Source organism: Carcharodon carcharias, chromosome 7 (assembly GCF_017639515.1).
Source record: "Carcharodon carcharias isolate sCarCar2 chromosome 7, sCarCar2.pri, whole genome shotgun sequence".
Lineage (NCBI taxonomy): Eukaryota > Metazoa > Chordata > Chondrichthyes > Lamniformes > Lamnidae > Carcharodon > Carcharodon carcharias.
In genome coordinates, this window is record NC_054473.1 from 22,031,998 (window position 1) to 22,052,071 (window position 20,074).

At 39.6% G+C, this 20,074-nt stretch overlaps 1 protein-coding gene across 17 annotated transcripts in view; it reads right to left on the reverse strand.

Annotated features, from left to right (window-relative positions):
• setd5 (SET domain containing 5) overlaps positions 1-20,074 on the reverse strand; it is a 175,017-nt gene that overhangs the window by 118,105 nt on the left and 36,838 nt on the right. For 12 of the 17 annotated variants that reach the window (XM_041191275.1, XM_041191276.1, XM_041191277.1 and 9 more), the window contains 3 exons: positions 13,805-13,861; positions 12,821-12,889; positions 8,892-9,070 (listed from right to left, as the gene is read on the reverse strand). In XM_041191275.1, the coding sequence (XP_041047209.1) occupies positions 8,892-8,962 (71 nt within the window). In that variant the 5' untranslated portion in view covers positions 8,963-9,070; positions 12,821-12,889; positions 13,805-13,861. The remainder of the gene's footprint in view (positions 1-8,891; positions 9,071-12,820; positions 12,890-13,804; positions 13,862-20,074) is intronic. The other 5 variants (XM_041191279.1, XM_041191282.1, XM_041191281.1 and 2 more) reach the window with 2 other exon arrangements.

Sequence of the window (20,074 nt, forward strand, 5' to 3'; positions counted from 1 at the left end):
AATTCTTTGAGGAGGTAATAAGCAGGATAAATAAAGGGGAACCAGTAGATGTAATATATTTGGATTTCCAAAAGGCGTTCAATAAGGTACCACGCATAAGGCTACTTAATAAGATGGCCATGGTGCTGGGGGTAAGTATATCAGCATGGATGGAGGGCTGGCTAACTAATAGAAGACAGAGAGTTGGGATACGGGGGGAGCATTTTTGGAAGGGCAACCTGTAACTAATGGGGTGCCACAGGGATCAGTGCAGGGGCCACAGTTATTTACAATATATATTAATGACTTGGATGAGGGAAATGAACGTACTATCGCCAAGTTTGTGAATGACACAAAAATAGGTGGGAAGGCAAGTGGTGAGGATGACACTAAGAGTCTACAGAGGGATATAGGCAAGTTAAGTGTGTGGGCAAAAACTTGGCAGATGGGATATAATGTGGGAAAGTGTAAGGTTATGCACTATGGCAGGAAAACTAGAGGAGCTGAGATATTATTTAAATGGAGAAAGACTGAAGAAAGTTGCAGCAGAGAGGGATTTGGGGGTCCTTGTACATGAATCCCAAAAAGCTAGCATACAAGTTCAGCAGGTAATAGGTAAGACAAATGGAATGTTGGCCTTTACTTCAAAGGGAATGGAGTATAAAAATTGGGGAGTTTTGCTAAAACTATACAAGGCACTAGTTAGACCACACCTAGAATACTGTGAATAGTTTTGGTCCTCTTATCTAAGGAAAGATATACTGGCATTGGAGGCAGTCCAGAGAAGGTTCACTAGGCTGATCCCAGGGACGAAGGGATTTTCTTATGAGGAGAGGTTGAGTAGGTTGGGCCTGTACTCATTGGAGTTTAGGAGAATGAGAGGCGACCTTATTGAAACAGAATATTCTTAGGGGACTTGACAGGTAGATGCTTAGGGGTTGTTTCCCCTTGTGGGAGAGTTAGGGCTCAGAGTAAGGGGGTGCCCGCTTAAAAGAGAGATAAGGAGGAATTTTTTTTCTCAGGGAGTAGTCAATCTGTGGAATTCTTTACCACAGAGGGCTGTAGAGGCTGGGTCGCTAAGTATATTCAAGGCTGAGACAGATAGATTTTTAATCAGTAAGGGAATCAAAGGTTTTGGGGAAAAGGCAGGAAAGTGGAGTTGAAGATTATCAGATCAGCCATGATCTCATTGAATGGCAGAGCAGACCCGATGGGACAAATGGTCTACTTCTGCTCCTGCGTCTTTTGGTCTCATAAAAAATTGGCTGAAGTAAACATTGGTAACTTAGAGGCAGAGACAGAAGTAGTTGTCATGGGGAATGTGGAAATGGTGAGACCTTGACAAATATTTTGCCTCTGGCTTCACGGTAGAAGACAAATTATATACCAGAAATAAAGGGTAACCAAGGGGCTAATTAAAGTGACAAACCTAAATTAATTATCAACAGAGAGAAATTATTAGAGAAGCTTAAGAAATTAAAAAGCCAAAAATCCTCAGCACAATATGGCATACATCCTAGGATTCCAAAAGGGTTGGTGCAGAGATAGTGATGCACCGGTTATGATTTTCCAAAATTCCTTAGATTTCAGAACTCTCCCAAAGGATAGGAAGTTTGCAAATGTCACACCACAATTCAAGATAAGAGGAAGAAAGAAAAAAATGGAACTACAGACCAGTTATCCTGATGTAAAATTGTTACAAAATACTGGAATCTATTAAGAAATTCTTAAAAATTGCACTTAGAAAATCATAGTATGATCAAACAAAGTCAACATGGAAGTTTTAAAGGGAAATTGTATTTGACAAGATCATTAGATTTTTCAGGATGCATCTAGTAGAATAGACAAAGGGAAGCCAGTAGATGTAGCATACTTGGATTTCAAAAAGGCATTCAATAAGGTGTTATACAAAAGATAATATACAAGATAAGGGCTCATGGAGTTGGGGGTAATAAATTAGCATGGATGGAAGATTGATTAATGGATAGGAAGCAGAGAGTAGGGATAGACAGTGGCTTTCAAGTTGGCAAGCTGTAACTAGCAAGTGCTGCAAGAATCAGTGCTTGGTCCTCAGCTATTTACAATCTATATTAATAATGTAGATAAAGAGACCGAAAGTAATGCATCCAAGTTTCTGACAACACAAAGGTAGGTGGGAATGTAAGCTGTGGAGGAGAACACAAAAAGTCTGTAAAAATATAGCAGCAGGTTAAGTGAGTGGGCAACAAGGTAGCAGATAAGAGTATTGGTGGGGAAATGTGAAGTTACTAATTTGATAGAACAGAAAAGGAGAATACTTTTTAAAAGACATGAAACTTTTAAATGTTGATATTCACAGAGACATGGGTGTACCTATACAAGGAACATAAAGTTAGCATGCAAATACAGCAAGCAATTAGGAAGGAAAAAGGCATTTTAGCCTTTATTAAAAGGGGATTAGAGTACAAGAACTGAAGATTTGCTGCAATTGTACAAGGTTTTGGTGAGACCACGCCTCCAGTACGCCACATAGTTTTAGTCTCCATATTTAAGGAAGTATATATTTGTATTGGATGCAGTACAGCAAAGATTCACTGAGCTTGTTCCTCGGTGACAGGGCTACCTTATGATGGAAGGCTAAATACATTGGGCTTGTACTCTCCAAAGTGTATTAGAATGAGAGACATTGTTCCCTCTAAGCTATGCAATAGTCCATCAGGTACCAAGCATTTAATTATTGCAGCTATGCACATCCTGATGGTTAAATAAGGTTTGCTGCCACTCTAGCCCATGAGCAAAGAACTGATAGACTCCCCCGCAACAGGAAATTAACGGACGAGACCCAAGCGGATATGATTAATCAGGTGTAATAACAGCCAAAATGCATTTGTGTCAGTTCCTGGAGCCCGAAGTTATCACTCAGCCTGACTAATGTGCACCAGCTGATTCCCTGAAACTAAACAGCAAGCAGGCACCTTCCCAAAGTCTTCAGCTGCCACTCAAGACTGTTAGTTGAGCCGATCTCAATCTCCAGTGTCTCCTTCCTCTTCTCTCTCTCCCCCGGCTCCATTACCTTGTGCCGCAATGAAAACAGTACGCACCCTCTGCTTCCCTCCCCAATTCTCCTGCTCATCACTTCTCTCCTCAAATATCCACTCACTGCCCTTCTCAATCCCTCACTTGCTTCCTCCCTCTTGCCGCCCCTCTCCTGAGCCCTTGCTTACAGCAAGGATTTGGGAAAGGGAAACGGTAAGTAGGAAGGTTAGGGAGAGAGGCACCGAGTGGGAGGGCAAAGCAGAGAGAGGGTAGGTCAACAAGCGGAAGATGAGCAGGAGAGGAGGATCAGGGAAGGAGGCGGCGAGCAGCAAGGTCGGGGAGGGAGGCATTGAGCAGGAGTTAGTAAGAGGCTGCCAGTTAATACTACTGAACAAGACATTCTGTTGCAACAATTTTGTAGAACTTTTAGATGAAGATTGATCCAAGACATTCGACAGACTAAAAACATAAGGGCATTTCTAGGGAATTTGTAAAAAGTTTTGGATACCAAGCTTAGATATCCAAATAATAATACAAAGGTTCTTGCTAGAAGATAAACATTGAAACTGAAACTTGCGCTTTTAGTGAAAGCTGGAGTTAACCTATAAACTAAAATGAATCCATTAAAAATTAAACATACTCTTCTAATTTTGTTTTAAGCAGATCTGCAAACCACAAATTCTCTCATTAAGAAGAGAAAAAGTTGTGATTAGCAGGGAAAAGAAACTTGATACCGATGGGCTATGCAAGGATGCAGGAATACAACTTCAATAGTCACCGCACAGTGATTTTAGGATTCAGGCTGGTAAATATAGAGAAAGCTATTGGTCTCTTAAACTGTGCTCAAGCACATCCCAATGTACTGTTGCACAGTATCACAAGCTCGGGCCTGCTGACAGGCCCTCTCACGCGTCTACTGCATGGTATGCCTCAAAACAGACTGAGGAGCACCATAAAAGGTAATAATAATTAACAGTTTAAATAAATGTTGCAAAGTTTATTGTTCAACCAATTTATTGGAGCTCTTTGAAGGAGTAAAATGTGCTGTGCATAAAGGGGAGCCTGTAGATGTACAGTATTTGGATTTCCAGAAGGCATTTGTTATGCCTGTAGATGTACAGTACTAGGGTTTCCAGATGGCATTTGTTAAGGTGCCACATCAAAGATTATCGTGGAAAATCAAAGCTCATGGTGTATAGGGTAACATATTAGCATGGATAGAAGATTGGCTGGTTGGCAGAAAACAGGGAGTATGCAAAATGGGTCTTTTTCTAACTGGCAGGATGTGACGAGTGGAGTCCTGCAAGGGTCTGTGCTGGAGCCTCAATTTTTTACAATTTATAACAATGACTTAGACGAGGGGAGTGAAGGCAAAGTAGCTATATTTGCAGATGACACAAAGGTAGGTAGGAAAGTATGTTGTGAAGAGGACATAAGGAGGTTACAGGCTGATATAGATAGATTGAGTGAGTGGGCAAAAATCTGGCAAATGGAGTATTATATGGGAAAACGTGAAGTTGTTCACTTTGGCAGGAACAATAAAAAAAGCATAGTATTACTTAAACGATCTAGGTGTTCTAGTGCATGAGTCACTAAAAGTTAGTGTGCAGTACAGCAAATAATTAAGGAATGAAATGCTATCCTTTATTAAGAAAGAAATTGAACATAAAAGTAAGGATGTTATGCTTCAGTTATACAGGGCACTGGTGAGATCACATCTTGAATACTAAGTGCAGTTTTGGTCTCCTTATTTAAAGAAGGATGTAAAGTATTGGAGGTGATCTAGAGGAGGTTTACTACATTGATACCTGGAATGAGCAGGCTGTCTTATGAGGAAAGGTTAGACAAACTGGGCTTGTTTCCACTGGAGTTTAGTAGAGTAAGGGGTGACTTGATTGAAGTATATAAGATCCTGAAAGGTATTGACAAGGTGGATATGGAAGGATGTTTCCTCTTGTGGGTGAGTCCAGAACTAGGGGGCACTGTTTTAAAATTAAGGACAGAGATGAGGAGAATTTTTTTCTCTGAGAGTTGTGCTACTTTGGAACACTCTGACACAGATATAACCACTTGACACTGACTGTAATTGGACAACTTAACTAAATTAATCCAAGTCCCTGCTCCTTCAGCGAGCCAGTGGATGCTGGGTCATTGCATATTTTTAAGGCGGAGGTTGATAGATTGTTGTTAGACAAGGGAATCAAAGGTTATCAGGAGTAAATAGGAATGTAGAATTCAAAACACAAAACAGATCAGGCATGAGCTTATTGAATGGCAGAGCAGGCTTGAGGGGCCTAATGGCCTAATTCTGCTCCTATTTCATATGTTCATAAACTTACTTTCTATTATTTTATGTACAATACCCCAATGTCTACTTATGCGAAATAAATTACCAGACAGCACAAAAGAAATACTCTTGTAAATTGTACTCCAACAGCCCCTAGCAAAAATATGGGATTACCCTTTCAAACATAAAAGCAGATATTTGTCTGCAAGAGTTAAGATTGGAGAATGAAGGTAATTGGCAAAAGAAGCAATGGTAACATGGGGAAAAACTTTTTCTTGCAGTGAGTGGTTAGCATCTAAATGCACTGCCTGAGAGTGTGGTGGAGGCAGATTCAATCAAGACATTCAAGAGGGAATTGGATTATTATCTGAAAACGAAGAATGTGCAAGGCTACAGGGAGTAGGTGGTGCAATGGCACTAGGTGAACTGTTCCTTCAGAAAGCCAGCACAGATATGGTGGGTCGAATGGCCTTCTGTGCTGTAAACATTCCGTGATTCTGCGAGTTGCACAACACAAAAACAGCCAAACACAAAGTTCACTGAAAAGTTTCCAGAAAGCATTTTTGGACAATCAACATACTTGAGAAAGAATCCAAAAACAGAGATTTTAAACACTGCTCTCCAGATGAAAGGGCACCAGATGAGACTCAGGAGCTCCGCCAAGATTCTGCACACACAGGCAAAATAACAAGCCAGGCCAAACAACTCTTAGGGACTGCAGAATAAAGCAAACACACTGACTACTAACGAATCATGGATATCAACTTGGTACCCAAATACAAACACCATTCTTCACCCCAAACACAAAACATTGAAGCCCCATGATACTGACTACTGAACAATGTAGCCATAAGAACTATTTATAAATCTCTCACATATAAGCACTTGACGCTGACTGTAATTGGACATCTATACCATCTTAGTCCAAGTCCCTGATTAAAAGTGAATTTATCTAAATTTAGTACTATATCCAGTTTATACTGATTCCTCAGCAACCTCCCCCCCCAACCCCACCACAATTTAAACAAGATTCTGACAATATTAACTCTGGAGTTAGAACACCCACTCCCTCCTTTAAAGTTCAGAGTTAGCAACAAGATAAGACATTTGAATAGAACCAATATTAACTGGGAATAAAATGCCCATTGCTTCAGGTACAGAGTTTGTCACAGTGAATACAGCAGGATGTACCATACACACCAGTGTCTAAGCACTGACTGTGTTTATTAGGCTGGATTTAGGCAGGACCATTGAGAAGAAACACAGCCTTCAGTTTTTGTAAATATGTAATATCCTCTTCCACCTAAAACAGGCCTACTGAATAGTTTTAATACAGAGTGATCACCAGCCAAGTTTCCTTTTTCTATCTAGAGGAAATTTAAAATGGTTGATAGGAAAATGGGAATTTTTAATTTGGTTTCATCTTGGTGGGAGAGATTTTTCAAAATGAGCCATTGACCTTTTCATGCCATTCAAATTTTTTGCTATTGGTCATTATGCTTCCTATCACAGAGGACCTTGACAGCCAGGATATCTAAATCTCAGCTCAACGCAAACTGGAGGAACAGCACCTCATCTTCCAACTAGCCACTTTACAGCCTTCCGGACTTAATATTGAGTTCAACAATTTCAGGTCATGAACTCTCTCCTCCGTCCCCACCCCCTTTCCAATCCCCCTTATTCCAATAATTTATAATTTTAAAAAATATTTTTTTTTCTTTTCCCACCTACTTTTAAATTTATTTCGATCGATTTGTTTTATCTCCACCTTTTAGCCCATTTCGATCCCTTCCCCCCCCCCCCACCCCCACTAGGGCCATCTGCCACTAGCTTGTCCTGCTTGCTACCCTTAATGTCCCCATTAGCACATTCCTTAGATAATATCACCACCGTCAACACCCCTTTGTACTTTTGTCTATGACATCTTTGGCAATCCCTTCTTTGCCTCCACCCATCACTGGCCCCCTATCCAGCTCGACCTGTCCCACCCCAATCTACCAGCTTATATTTCACCTCATTTCTCCACTTCCTTAGTTCTGATGAAGAGTCATACGAACTCGAAACGTCAACTGTATTCCTCTCCGCAGATACTGTCAGACCTGCTGAGTTTTTCCAGGTATTTTTGTTTTAAATCTCATCAGTTGGGTTATATTCGGATTCAGGTTGCATTGGAAAGAGGGTGATATATTAATTTCCTATGCATCTTATAATCATTGAGGGAAAGGGATATGTGTTCCAAAACCTTTTGTTCAGACAAAAGCTGTGTATAAAAGATGAGGGAAAGGTTCAGGGATACAGATGCTTTTCATAGACTCGAGTGCAGCATCTGGTTTTGAACAGTTATATTACTTGAAAATGATCAAAGTAATTAACTAGAATAGAACATTACAAGAGAAGGTTTTTATATGATCAGCTTAACGGCAAAAAAACCCGAGGTAAATTTATTGGGTGCTTCTTGTTTTCTGCTCTCCTCTCAGAGCAGCCTCAGCTGAAAGGATTAGTGAGCTTTCTAGAGCAGCAGAGAAAAACATACCAACCATAAAAAAAAAATCAATACAGCAGGGAATTGTTTGACATGGATTTGACAAACCAGGGTGGTCAAAAATTAAGTTTGCAATAGGTGGTGCATTCACAAGTACTGATATGAACCTCAAACCAATAGCCATGCATTACAACTTCAGATTCTAACACCTAATCTTCCTTATAATGAATAAGGAGGTACTGCACATTCAATTTGGCTTTAATGAAATGCATTGTAGAGGATCTGATTTGTTTTGGTTAAAGAGAAGACCGAGATATGGGTGAGCATGTAAGGTAGTCAGATGAGGAATGAAGCATGGGGAAAGGGTTTATGCAACTAAGCAGGGAACAGAGCTAGGGAACAGAGTGGAGCACTTGAATGAAGTAGGAGGTTGGGTGGGACAAAAGGTTCTGGTTTAAATAGGAATGGAAGAAGTTGGCTTCCTGTCATCAGGAAGTACCGAAGTCCAGCATCTAAAGCAGGCAGAGCTGCTCCTGGAGTTGAGGCCAGGAGTGAAGGCTGGTGAGAGAAGCAAGGAGAGTTCTGGATAATATATTGCATGTTTGCAATATTAATTGTTGTGTATACTGGCTGATCTAATGTAGTGTTGCTAACAGGTAGTCTTGAGGCTGAAGCATGGCTGTGTTGTTCAGCTGCTAACTTGTCTATACTTTTAAATAGGAGAATATTCAGATAAATATAAACCACTTAAGTCAATCAGGAACAGCTGTTGGTGGGTTGAGGGGAGGAGGGTGGTCAACGGAGGAAGGTGGAAGAAGTTAAGAGTTACCAAATAATTTGTAATATATGATACAACAACACAAGTAAAACAGCACAGTAGTTAAAGAAAACCTTTGGTCTGCATAAAAAGGGATATTCCTGTTCAAAGTCCCACAGTATGTTCCTCAGTGTTAAATATAGTGCTAATGTAGGGCCTGCACTAGGTTACTTCTTTAAAGCGCACCCATTGGCAAAACAAAATATTCATCTCTTCCCTCTGCCCCCAAACAAAAAATGAAGTTCACCACCACAAACCCCAGCACACCCACCAAAAAAACCAACCTCCCCTGGTATCTGTTTAGTACTCACTCTGAACCAGCAGCCATATCAGAGTAAGAAGTATCTGGTGTAGTAACTCCCAGTGGAATTACTATGCTCATGACGTCCAACACCAAGTTGTGTTTATCACGGGGTCCGAAGCACAGTGCCTGACCACACCGAGGCCCAGCAGCCACAGTGTTGTGTGTAGGTCATGGACATGAGGGAAACTGCAAAAGAGAGGGAGATTGAAAAACAAAGTAAAATCAATATGAATTAAAGATTTTACACAGATCAAATTCTCAATCATGTTATTCAGGAATTGTACAGTGAGGTGTGCAAGTTAGCATTAGCATTTTAGAGCAAAATAATAATGCCACAGGACAGAACTACAATATTAATTACAAAAAGCATACAAAGTCATATTGTAGCACTCCATATTCCAGCACTCTCACTTATTACGTTCTCTGAGAGATACTGGTTTCTGAAAGTCTATATTTTTAAGAGATAACTTAAAATCTTATAGCCAATTTACAAAGATCCTCTTGAAAATCTAAATATAAATTTTGGAGCAAGAAGAGTTTGTCCAGTTCTCTTTCACAGACAGCATCATAGTGTGTGTTGTACTGTTAGCTGTGCACTGAGAAACACCATCAGAGCACACGAAACTGAGGGGGTAACACAACAGTGGTTGCAGTGATTTGTCTATTAGAGAGAGAGCCATTAACCATGCTTAATCTATCAAATTGGGCTACAGTATAGAGTATGTTTTAATGTATTTTATATAGTTTTTTTGTTGCTAAGAGACTCTGAACAATGTGTTATCTAAAATTTTAGAAGCAAATCAAATGATTGTGCAAGTTCCAACAGTGTTAGGGGCACAAATGTCAATTTATAGACTTTAACTTGATGCAAGCTTAGCAAATTAAATGCCTCACCAATCCATTTTTTTCTTCAAAATAACCCCACACAATTTTCCTAAGTTTACTTATATGCTATCAAATGGCAAACATTATACTTTGTGCATTAAAGCTGTTTCCAGAAATTTTAAAACCAGGAATATCTGGCAATTGAATGACATTACCCCAATTACTGTACTATAATATATTTGAAGCATGTTCATGATAAAAATGGCAATTCAATTCTGCATCATTGTTTTCCTTATTTAAATTAAGAAACTTAACCACTCTAACCTACATTTCACCCAGAAAGAATGTATAAGTGCTTGTTACCTTGACATAATTTCTCAAAAGGTTCAAAGATGTTTTGCTTTGATGACTTTATTTGGAAGTCATTCAATGTACTGATCACACTTTAATGTCATGAACTCCTTCACACAATCTGAAATTTATGTTTTACTAGTTTGAACTTGCACCTCCATGTCCAACTCTCATGATTTGGTTCACAGTAATTTTCCAGATTTGCTTTTTCTATGCTACCTTTGATATTACTCAGGCATCTCTTTCAAGGCTAAAATGTCCTCCTCCCCCCCCCCCTCCCCCCCGCTTTAGGGATCAGGCTCATGCTCAAAATCTTCTCTAAAATGTCTCCATGCCATAAATATCTGTCTCCATGTGACTAGGACTCAACGCAATATTCAAGGCATGATCTTAACAGAGCACTTTATAGTTTTAACACAATGGTATGTTCACATTTATTACAAAGGGATCAGGGTACAAGGGTAAAGAAGATTTCCTGAAATTATATAGTGCCTTGGTGAGACTACACCTGGAGTACTGTATATAGTTTTGGTCTCCTTTGCCTGAGCAAACATATACATGCCTTTGATGGGGTGCAACAAAGCTTAACTAAATGATTCCTGCAATGAGGGGATTGTCCTATGAGGAGAGATTGAGTGGACTACGCCTGCATTCCCTAGAGTTTAGAAGAATGAGCAGTGACTGCATTGAAATATATAAAATACTTACGGGTCTTGACAGAGTAGATGCTGCTAAGGTGTTTTCCCTAGCTGGAGAATCTACAACTAGGGGTCACAGTCTCAGAATAAGGGATCGGTCATGTAGGACTGAGATGAGGACCCATTTCTTCACTCAAAGGATTGTGAATCTTTGGAATTGTCTACCAAGGAAGATGTGGATGCTCAGGTGTCGACTATATTCAGAGATCGATGAGATTTTTGGATACGAAGGGAATTAAGGGATGGGGAGTAGTGCAGCAAGGTGTAGCTGAGGTAGAAGATCAAACAATATTTTATTGATTGGCCTACTCCTGCTTCGATTGTTTTATACACTTCAGGATTCCAGTTTGTATTTTGAATGTGGTTCTGCATATTGTTCTGCACTGATTGATCATGGTGAGTATCCAGTCCATGAAGACCCTGTGAATGTCTTCTAACTTAATTCTTGGCTACTTCAACACCACTCATGTATTACATCTGTTTGCATCAATGTAAAATATCCTAGTGTACTATTTAAAGAAAGTCAGGGAATTGTCAGTATCCTGGCCAAATTTTTTTTCCCCACAATCAAAATCATTAAAAATATTAATCAACGTATTATTCATCTATCTTTCTATACAGTGGAGCCTGCCATGAGCAAATGAGCTGCCGCAACACTTGGAAGGTAAATAATAAGATGTGAAATGTTTTGTGGGGTCCTGAAGACGTGCCATATAAACACAATTATTTATTTTTCTCTTACTTATTTCATCCCATTTTCTCCCACTTTACACTCGCAATAAACTTACCCTACTGTTTCGCCCATCTATGTATTTTGTCCAATGAATTTTGTAATTCCCAAGTTGCCTCCTCAGAATCAAATAACTTCTTAATGTGGTATCCTTTGTTTTTAATGTACATTAATTTACATATTTGGAAACTGAATGCCAATTGGTCAAAATTTCAGTGATCAACTCAGAGCAGGAAGGACTATTCCATTTATATTCACATCACACAACAGATCACAACAACTTGCATTTATATAGCACCTTTAATGTAGTAAAATGTCTCAAGGCGCTTCATAGAAGCATACCAACACCAAGAAAATTGACACCGAGTCACATGGGGTGATATTAGGTGAGATGACCAATAGCTTGGTCAAAGGGTAGGTTTTAAGGAGTGTCTTAAAGGAGAGAGAGAGGTACAGAGGTTTAAAGAGGGAATTCCCCAGGCAGTTGTTAATGGTGGGGGCAAAGGAAGTTGAGGATGCATAATAAGCCTGGACTGAAGGAAGAGTTCTCAGAGGATTGTACAGCTGGAAGAGGTCACAGAGGTAAGGATGGATGAGGCCATGGAGGGTTTTGAATAAGAAAGTGAGAAAGTTAAAAGCAAAGCACTTACAGACCAGGAGCCAATGTAGGTCAGTGATTACAGGGGTGATGGATGGACAAGTTAGGATACAGACAGCAAAGTTTTCAATAACCTCAAGATCATGAAAGATTGGTGGCCAACCAGGACAACACTGGAATACTTGAGTCTGGAGGTAACAAAAGCACAGATAAGGGTTTTAGGAGCAGAAGGGTTGAGGCAGGAATGGGGACAGAGGTTTAAGTAGGTGATCTTGGTGATAAAGAGTATGCCAGAAACTCAGTTCTGGATCAAATAGGGCAGTGTGGTTGTAACAGTCTCGTGCCACCTCTGATAGTGGCCAGAGAGGAGGATGGACTTGGTGGCTAGTGAAGAGAGCTTGTGGCAGGGCTGGGCTGGTGCTGATGGCTTTGATCTTCCCCATATTTAACTGGAAGAAATTTCTGCTCGCCTGGTACTGAATGCTGGACAAGAGCAGAGTGGCATTGTCAAGAGATGTGTTTATGAGTTTTTGGATGCTGTTACCGAGGGACAGAATGCAGATGAGAAATAGGGGTGGGGGGAGCAAGTCAAACATAGATCCTGGAAGGTCTCCAGATGTAACAGTGTGGGCATGGTAAGAGAAGCTATTGCAGGATCAGTAATAGCATTGCAGTCATACAGAATTTACTCTTTTAACAGCTAGACAAAAAGAAAATAAAGAATTTTCATTTACATATTGCCTCTCATGTCCTCTGAACATCCCAAAACGCTTCACAACCAATGAGTTATTTTGAAATGTAGTCTGGAAAACATAATTGAAATGAGTTGGTGTTTATTAAGCATATTAGCAGATAACTATAAAAAATAGAGCTTGCATTCCACAGGGCAGGAGTCTGCAGAAACAATTGTTGAGACATGGGAAGTCAATTGAATAAGACAAGTTACATACTTTCACCACTAGAGGAAGCTGCAACATCAGTTACTGGTGGCAAAAAATATAGAACAGCAATATTCAATGGACACTTGTAAAATGCTCAAGGATCTTATGGCGTGACTATTGGCCAATATGCTCCAAAAATTTGGGGTTCCAAATTTGTGAGCTTAACTCTAGTTTGTCACTTCAACTTCCCGCAATTTCTCAATCTTTTACTCAGGTAAACTGAAAACAGAAATAGAAGGCAGGGGGGAAGGAAATTTCACTTTAAATTCTCTCGCACACCCTCTAGTAATTAATTACAAAGCTGTGTGAATAGTTGGAGAATAAGGAAGTAAAGATTTTAAATCCCTGTAAATTGTTGGGGAAAGAGACGCTTTTGGGTTAAACAAGACCAGGGAAATAACCCCTCCTAAATTACATGAAGCACCATTTATAGTTCAAAAATACATTCTAAATATTTAAAGAACTAATTTAGTTTGAACAAACCATTGTCACATTAAATGGCAAAAGCCTGCATAAAATTACATTTAATTATCGACAGAGTATGAAATAATTTATAAAACACACAACAGCAAGCCAAAACGCAAGTGATGGAGCTTAATAGTTTGCATAATTCCTATAACTAACTTCCATACTGGAGCCACTCCTGGGTCTTGGCCAGATCCACCATTTTGCCTCATTTAAATAGTAGATTAGCCTTCAAGATTCTACCCATATATCCCATCCATTTACTGCATCTCTATGTTGACATGCTGTTAGAAACAAACACAACCAACTCACCAGCACATCTGTCACTGTATATTGTCCTGGGGGAGGATGGAGACCAGCGAAACCAGCCTAGTTGAGAAAGGACATTAGCCTAATCACTTGCAAATAGCAAAGCAAACAAAATAAATTTATGTCCTTTAGAAGGGTATGGGTGCAATTCAATCAAAACAATGTACACTTTTCTCAACTGCATTTAAAAATGGCACTACACTTGGATCACATGTCCTTCAATAGCATGTTTTATATTGTTTTATTTAATCAATGAAAACAACTAATCAAAAATATTTGTGTCACTTCATTGCACAGAAAATTTTGGTTTCAGGTAAAGAGCACTACAAACTCAGCCACCTTTTAATCAATAGGATGCAAAATCTGCCAAGCTGATGTGAGCAGAGAAATCAAAGCAGCAGCTGTTTCATTTATTTTACAGTGCAAGCTGTCGTACTTGTCACATCTGAAGGAGTTCTATTTTCCATCTCTCTTCTGGCCTGTAAATCTGTGAGCAGACTGATCAGCTTCCCACCTACGTGGATGCACAGGTGCATTCATTATCTAGTTTCTGCTCAATTACCCAGAAAATTTAATTATCCATAGCTTCTCTTCTACAATAAGTCAAGAAAAATGAGCCTTCACTTTGCTTTTGGGAACCAAAAACCTTAATAAATACAACAACTTACTTTTAGTAAAATCAAACTTCACAAGATACCTTATAGGAGTGTTATAAAACAAAATTTGACACCAAGCCACATATTAGAACAGATGACCAAAAACTTGGTGAAAGAGGTCGTTTTTAAGGAGCACCTTAAAGGAGAAAATAAAGAGAGAAGAATTTTGGATCTTTGGGCCTTGGCAGTTGAAGGCACATGGCAGACCAACTAAAATTAGATATGCTCAAGAGGTCAGAATTAGAGAAACAGGTATCTCAAAGGGTTATTGGGCTGGGGGAAATCAGAGAGGGGGAAGGAGTGGTGACATTGGAAAACAAGGGTCAGCATTTTAAAATCAAGACATGACTTGACTGGGAGCTAATGCAATTCAGCAAGCAGAAGTGTGATTGCCAGACATTCAGTGTTGGATGAGTAAAAATTTCCTCCAACTAAATATGGAGAAGGCTGAAGCCGTTGTCTTTGGTCCTCTCCATAAATTCTGTTTCCTAGACATTGACTTCATCTTGCTCCCTGACAACTGGCTGAGGCTGAACCAGACTGTGCAACCTGGATGTCATATTTGACATCAAGATGAGCTTCCAACCACACATCCATGCCACAACTAAGACCCATCTACTTCCAGCTCCGTAGCATCCCCTGACTCTGCCTCATCTCAGTTCACCTGCTGCTGAACACCTCATCCATGGATATAGCGCCAAGCTATAGTCAGAAACACAGCAACCAATATTCTATTTATGAGAACCCACACAACAATGTAGGAAAACACTGACAGACAAACCCTTACAACTATCAGATACATTTTCAGCACTGCCTCTGAACTGCAGACTTATAAATGATTCAGTCAAGTCTTTTTTTTCCTCTTCTATCTAATAGCAAATTGAAGTGGTACCCCCTCCATGTTTCTTACAGAAACTAACAAAGCCTGATCCACAGGACACCATTTGGTGGAGTGGGTTTAACAATAACATTTACAAACATATATTTTATTTAATAATTCAAGCCTGTACATCTGATCATATAGCAGTGGGGGCTAATTGGACAGTTCTTTCAAAGAGCTGGCAGAGATACAATGGGCCAAATGGCCTCCTTCTGTTCTATATGATTCTAGAGCATTAGAATCATAATCAAAATGAAAAACACAGCTAAAGTTTCCAATTAAACCTGGCAATGTCCTCTGTACTTCTTTAATGCATGCTTTAATCTTTCCAGGTCTGGTAATGCACTGAATATTTCCACGTAATGGAACACAGGTTCATATCCATAATTCCCTATACAGGTACTGGAATGTCAGGAAGGTTATAAAGTGAACTGAACTGCATCACTCTCACACACTGTATAGTGATAGAGCAACACTATGGAGGGAATGGGTCATGAAATTAGAATCCAATTCTTATTCCTTGCTTTTGAAAAAAAAATCAATGCAATTGGACAGTAACAACCAGCAGACAGACTTAGAGAAATATATCTTAAAATCACTTTGGAAAGAGCACCGCATAGTGGCACTTTTTCAATCCTAAGCAATCCTAATGATATGTACTAAAGATCACTTAAAAATCTTATTATTGACTGCTTCATTAAAGTATTCACAGAAATTAGCATCTCAAGAATATTCTATCACAGCCATGAGGTTATAAATTGGCCAGAAAACTACAAAGGTTCATTTAAAATCCGTGCGCATGAGTTGTTCTTTTGTGACCAAACATAGCCAATGCCTAAGGCCACATCCCATTCCGAAGATAGAGGACTTGATACTCTAACTTCAAGTGCATTACAACTACAAATTGAAACCAAATACGGGCTAGGATTCTACAAGTGTCAAGTTAAATGTTCTTCTCACTCCCAATCCTGAAATATTTTTTTCTTCAACTATCAGGTTAGCAGGGATGGGTCTAGTTAGTTAAGAATTGTGAATGGATGACAATTAAGCAATCTGCTGGAGCACAATACAGGCTATGCATTCCTCCTGCAGTCAGGCCTTAAAACCAGCACCTTCAGTATCCAGTACAAAATGTGGCTCCAGAATGCTCTTTGGATCACTCCAGGTGAAAGAAGCAAATGATCAGATCATCCAGCAAAGTTCAACGGATAAATTCACCATCCACTCTGGTGGTCATACACATCAGGAGGATTCCAAAATCCCTAGTCTGGGTTCAGCAAGCTGATGGCAGCAGAGGCTTAAGCGTTTGTATATGTGTCTTTGGGTTACAGAGACAGTTACTGAATGACTAAAGTGTTATCTACTGAGAAAATTTGTCTCCAAAATGATAAGGACCATCTGCTTCTTACAGGTGTTGTACAAAGATGTTGAACAGTTTATAGAATGAGCAATCAAGGAAGAAATTGAAATATCTTTCTCTTATTTAGCAATAGTTGGATGAAATATGTTACAAAGTGAGACACCGAAAGCTATGTGCTTCCTAACAGAAGTCAAGTGAAAAGATTTTGAGGGAGTAATTTGAGCTGCTCCTGCCCAGCAACAGGCTGAATGGCCTCCTTCTGTGCTGTGACCGCTCTATGATTCCATGACCATATATTAATCTTAATTTTAAGTACTTATTCCCTTTGTCTTAATCCTTGCAAATGTATATTTTGTTGAACAAGTTAATAGAAATAGACCTATCTGGACTACTTTGATCTCCTTAAGGATATAACTGCATTAGTAGTTCAGAGAAAGTTCACTCGACTGATTTCCTGGGATGAAGGAGTTATCTTATGAGGAAAGGTTAAGCAGGTTGTGCCTATACCCATTGGAGTTTAGAAGAATGAGAGGTGATCTAATTGAAACATATAAGATCCTGATGGGGCTTGATAGAATGGATGCTGAGAGAATGTTTCCCCTTATAGGAGAAACTAGAACTAGGGGACAAAGGAAAAGCTAGGAGTCTCCCATTTAAGACCAAGAGGAGAATTTTTTTCTTTCAGAAGGTTGTTAGTCTGTGAAATTCTCTTCCCCTGAAAGCCATGGAGTCTGAGTCACTGAATATATTCAAGGCTGAATTAGATGGTTTTTGATTAACAAGGGAGCCAAGGGTTATGGGGGGGGGGTGGGGGGAAGCAGACAGGAAAGTGGAGTTGAAGCCACAATCAGATCAGCCATGATCTTATTGAATAATGGAACAGGCTCAAGGGGCCAAATGGCTGACCTCTGCTCCATGTTTTTGTAAAACTAACATTTTTATAGTCATAAAAGAACGAACATAACGAAATACTGAAATGTCAAGCAAAATAATCAGTATTGAGAATCAGGTGGCAAAACATGATACAGGCAAGTAAACCATAACAGGAAACATAACCAGGTGGGGCACTACTGAAATGGCGCACTGAACAGTTAAACAAGACGTCAGAAATCCAGCAAGAGTAAAATAGGCCTCCAGAAAAATGCTTCACTATCACTACTTCAGCTACGGAAGTGATCGACAGTCTGCAAGTGGAGAGAATAAACAGAGGAACCTCCATGGACTCATCAAACTGTGATAGAAAGAGGACTTAGAGGCATCGATCTGCTTGTTCAAATTCTGAAACCTGGGTTATAAATCTGTAAATTATATCACCTACCACTTTCTTACCAAGTTAAAAATTTTCTGACTATGTGCACACACTTTTAAATGCTGTCTCATACACGCACATTGGACTAGCACTAGTTCATAGAGCGGTTGATCTTTATGACTCTCACTTAACACAGCCCCTTTTAATCTCAAATCGAATCTACAAACCTTATGCTCATCACGTACGATCGTGACAAAACAACAGCTGCTGCTTCTGCTCCGGATGCTACTGCAGTACATCGATTTTAAAATCCACAAACCTTGACATTCAATATCAAAATATTGCTCTACATCATATTTGTAGGTCTAACATTTTCAAGCAAATTCCTTATTTAATACTCATACTTTGAAATTATGCAGGCATAATGATACAGATAAATAGGCATAGTTCAACAGTGAAGCCTTTTCAGATCTACTATGACATGCAGTGATACACAGGCAAAAGGAGCAGCTTAGCAGAGAGTTCTTTCAGGCCTCTACCACAGACAGGAATACAGATAAATTGACAATAGGAACTTAGGAGAATTTCCTTTCAGATATACTTTATAAAGACTGTGGCAGAGCAATGGTGAGAGTGGGGCAATGTCAGGATGTTAAAACAGAACGGCGGCAGTTGGGAAAAACATCTATGCTAGATGTTTAATGGATGAATTAGAAGAAGAAACAATGCTTATTATGTAACAATTGAGCAATATTTGGAATGAAACTGTAAAAAGTACAGCTTAAATGGAACTGAGGCAAAGAATGGCAGTATCCAAGCAACAGTTTCAGTACGTGAGCCAAAAACAGAGAATGGCAATAAAATCTCAAAATCCTCTGGGAACTCCTCTATTCCATAAGACATAGGAGCAGAAATTAGGCCATTCGGCCCAGAGTCTGCTCCGCCATTCAATCATGCCTAAGTTTCTCAACCCCATCCTCCTGCCTTCTCCCAAATAAGAATAAGAATATATATATTCCTACAGACATCAATTATTAACCTGGCATTTTGATCATTATAGCCACAAAAACGCAACCACCTGATCCTCCAGCAGAACAGGACCACTTAGTTCATTTTCTCCTCTACTCACGCCCACACCACCACGCTATCGACAACTTGCATTTGTGTAGCACGTTTAACGTAGTAAAACATACCATGAGCTTTATGAAACAAAATTTCACACTGAGTCACATAGACATTGTTAGGTAACCAAAAATGTGGTCAAAACGTTAGGTTTTAAGGAGTCTCTTAAATGAGGAGAAACAGGTAGAGAGGGGTGGAGAGGAACAGGCAGGGAATTCAGAGTTTAGGATTTAAGCAGCTGAAGGCACAGCCCCCAATAATGGAGCAATGAAAATCAGGGATGCTGAAGATGGCAGAATTGGAGGAGCGATCAGAGATCTAGGAGATTTGAAGGGCTAAGGGAGCTTACAGAAATAGGGAGAGGACAAGGCCATAGAGGGATTTGAAAACAAAGATAAGAAATTTAAAAGTTGAGGTGGTGCTGAAGTAGGTGCTAAAATAGATCAGCGAGCACAGGGTGATAGATGAACAGGACTTGCTGTGAGTTAGGATACTAGCAACAGAGTTTTGGATGAGCTCAAGTTTATGGAATGTGGAAGATGGGAGTCCAGCCAGGAGAGCATTGGAATAGTCAGGTCCAGGGCTAACAAAGGCATAGATAAGGGTTTCAGCAGATGAGCTGAGTCAGTGGGAAGAACGGAGATGTTATAAAGGTGGCCATAGGTGTCTTGGAGATGGAGAGGATATTGAGTTAGAAAGCTCAGCTCAGGGTCAAATAGGATGCCAAGGTTGTGAACTGTCTTGGTTTAGGTAGAGAAATTACTTTGTCAAATCAATAACGTGCCATCCTTGATGATTAGCTTTCAACAGGTGACCAAATAACTCAGATATTTTTAACTGGGGCAATGCTCAAAAAGAATTTACTATCAAACTTTACAGTCCCAATATGGTTATATAGGTTGCCTGACAAGTAGCTCAGTCATAAAGTGAGAGGTGAAGAGTGAAGCTCATTCAAAATGGAAAAGCTGATGTGTGTGACAGTTCCACCACTAGAGTTAAAATCCTG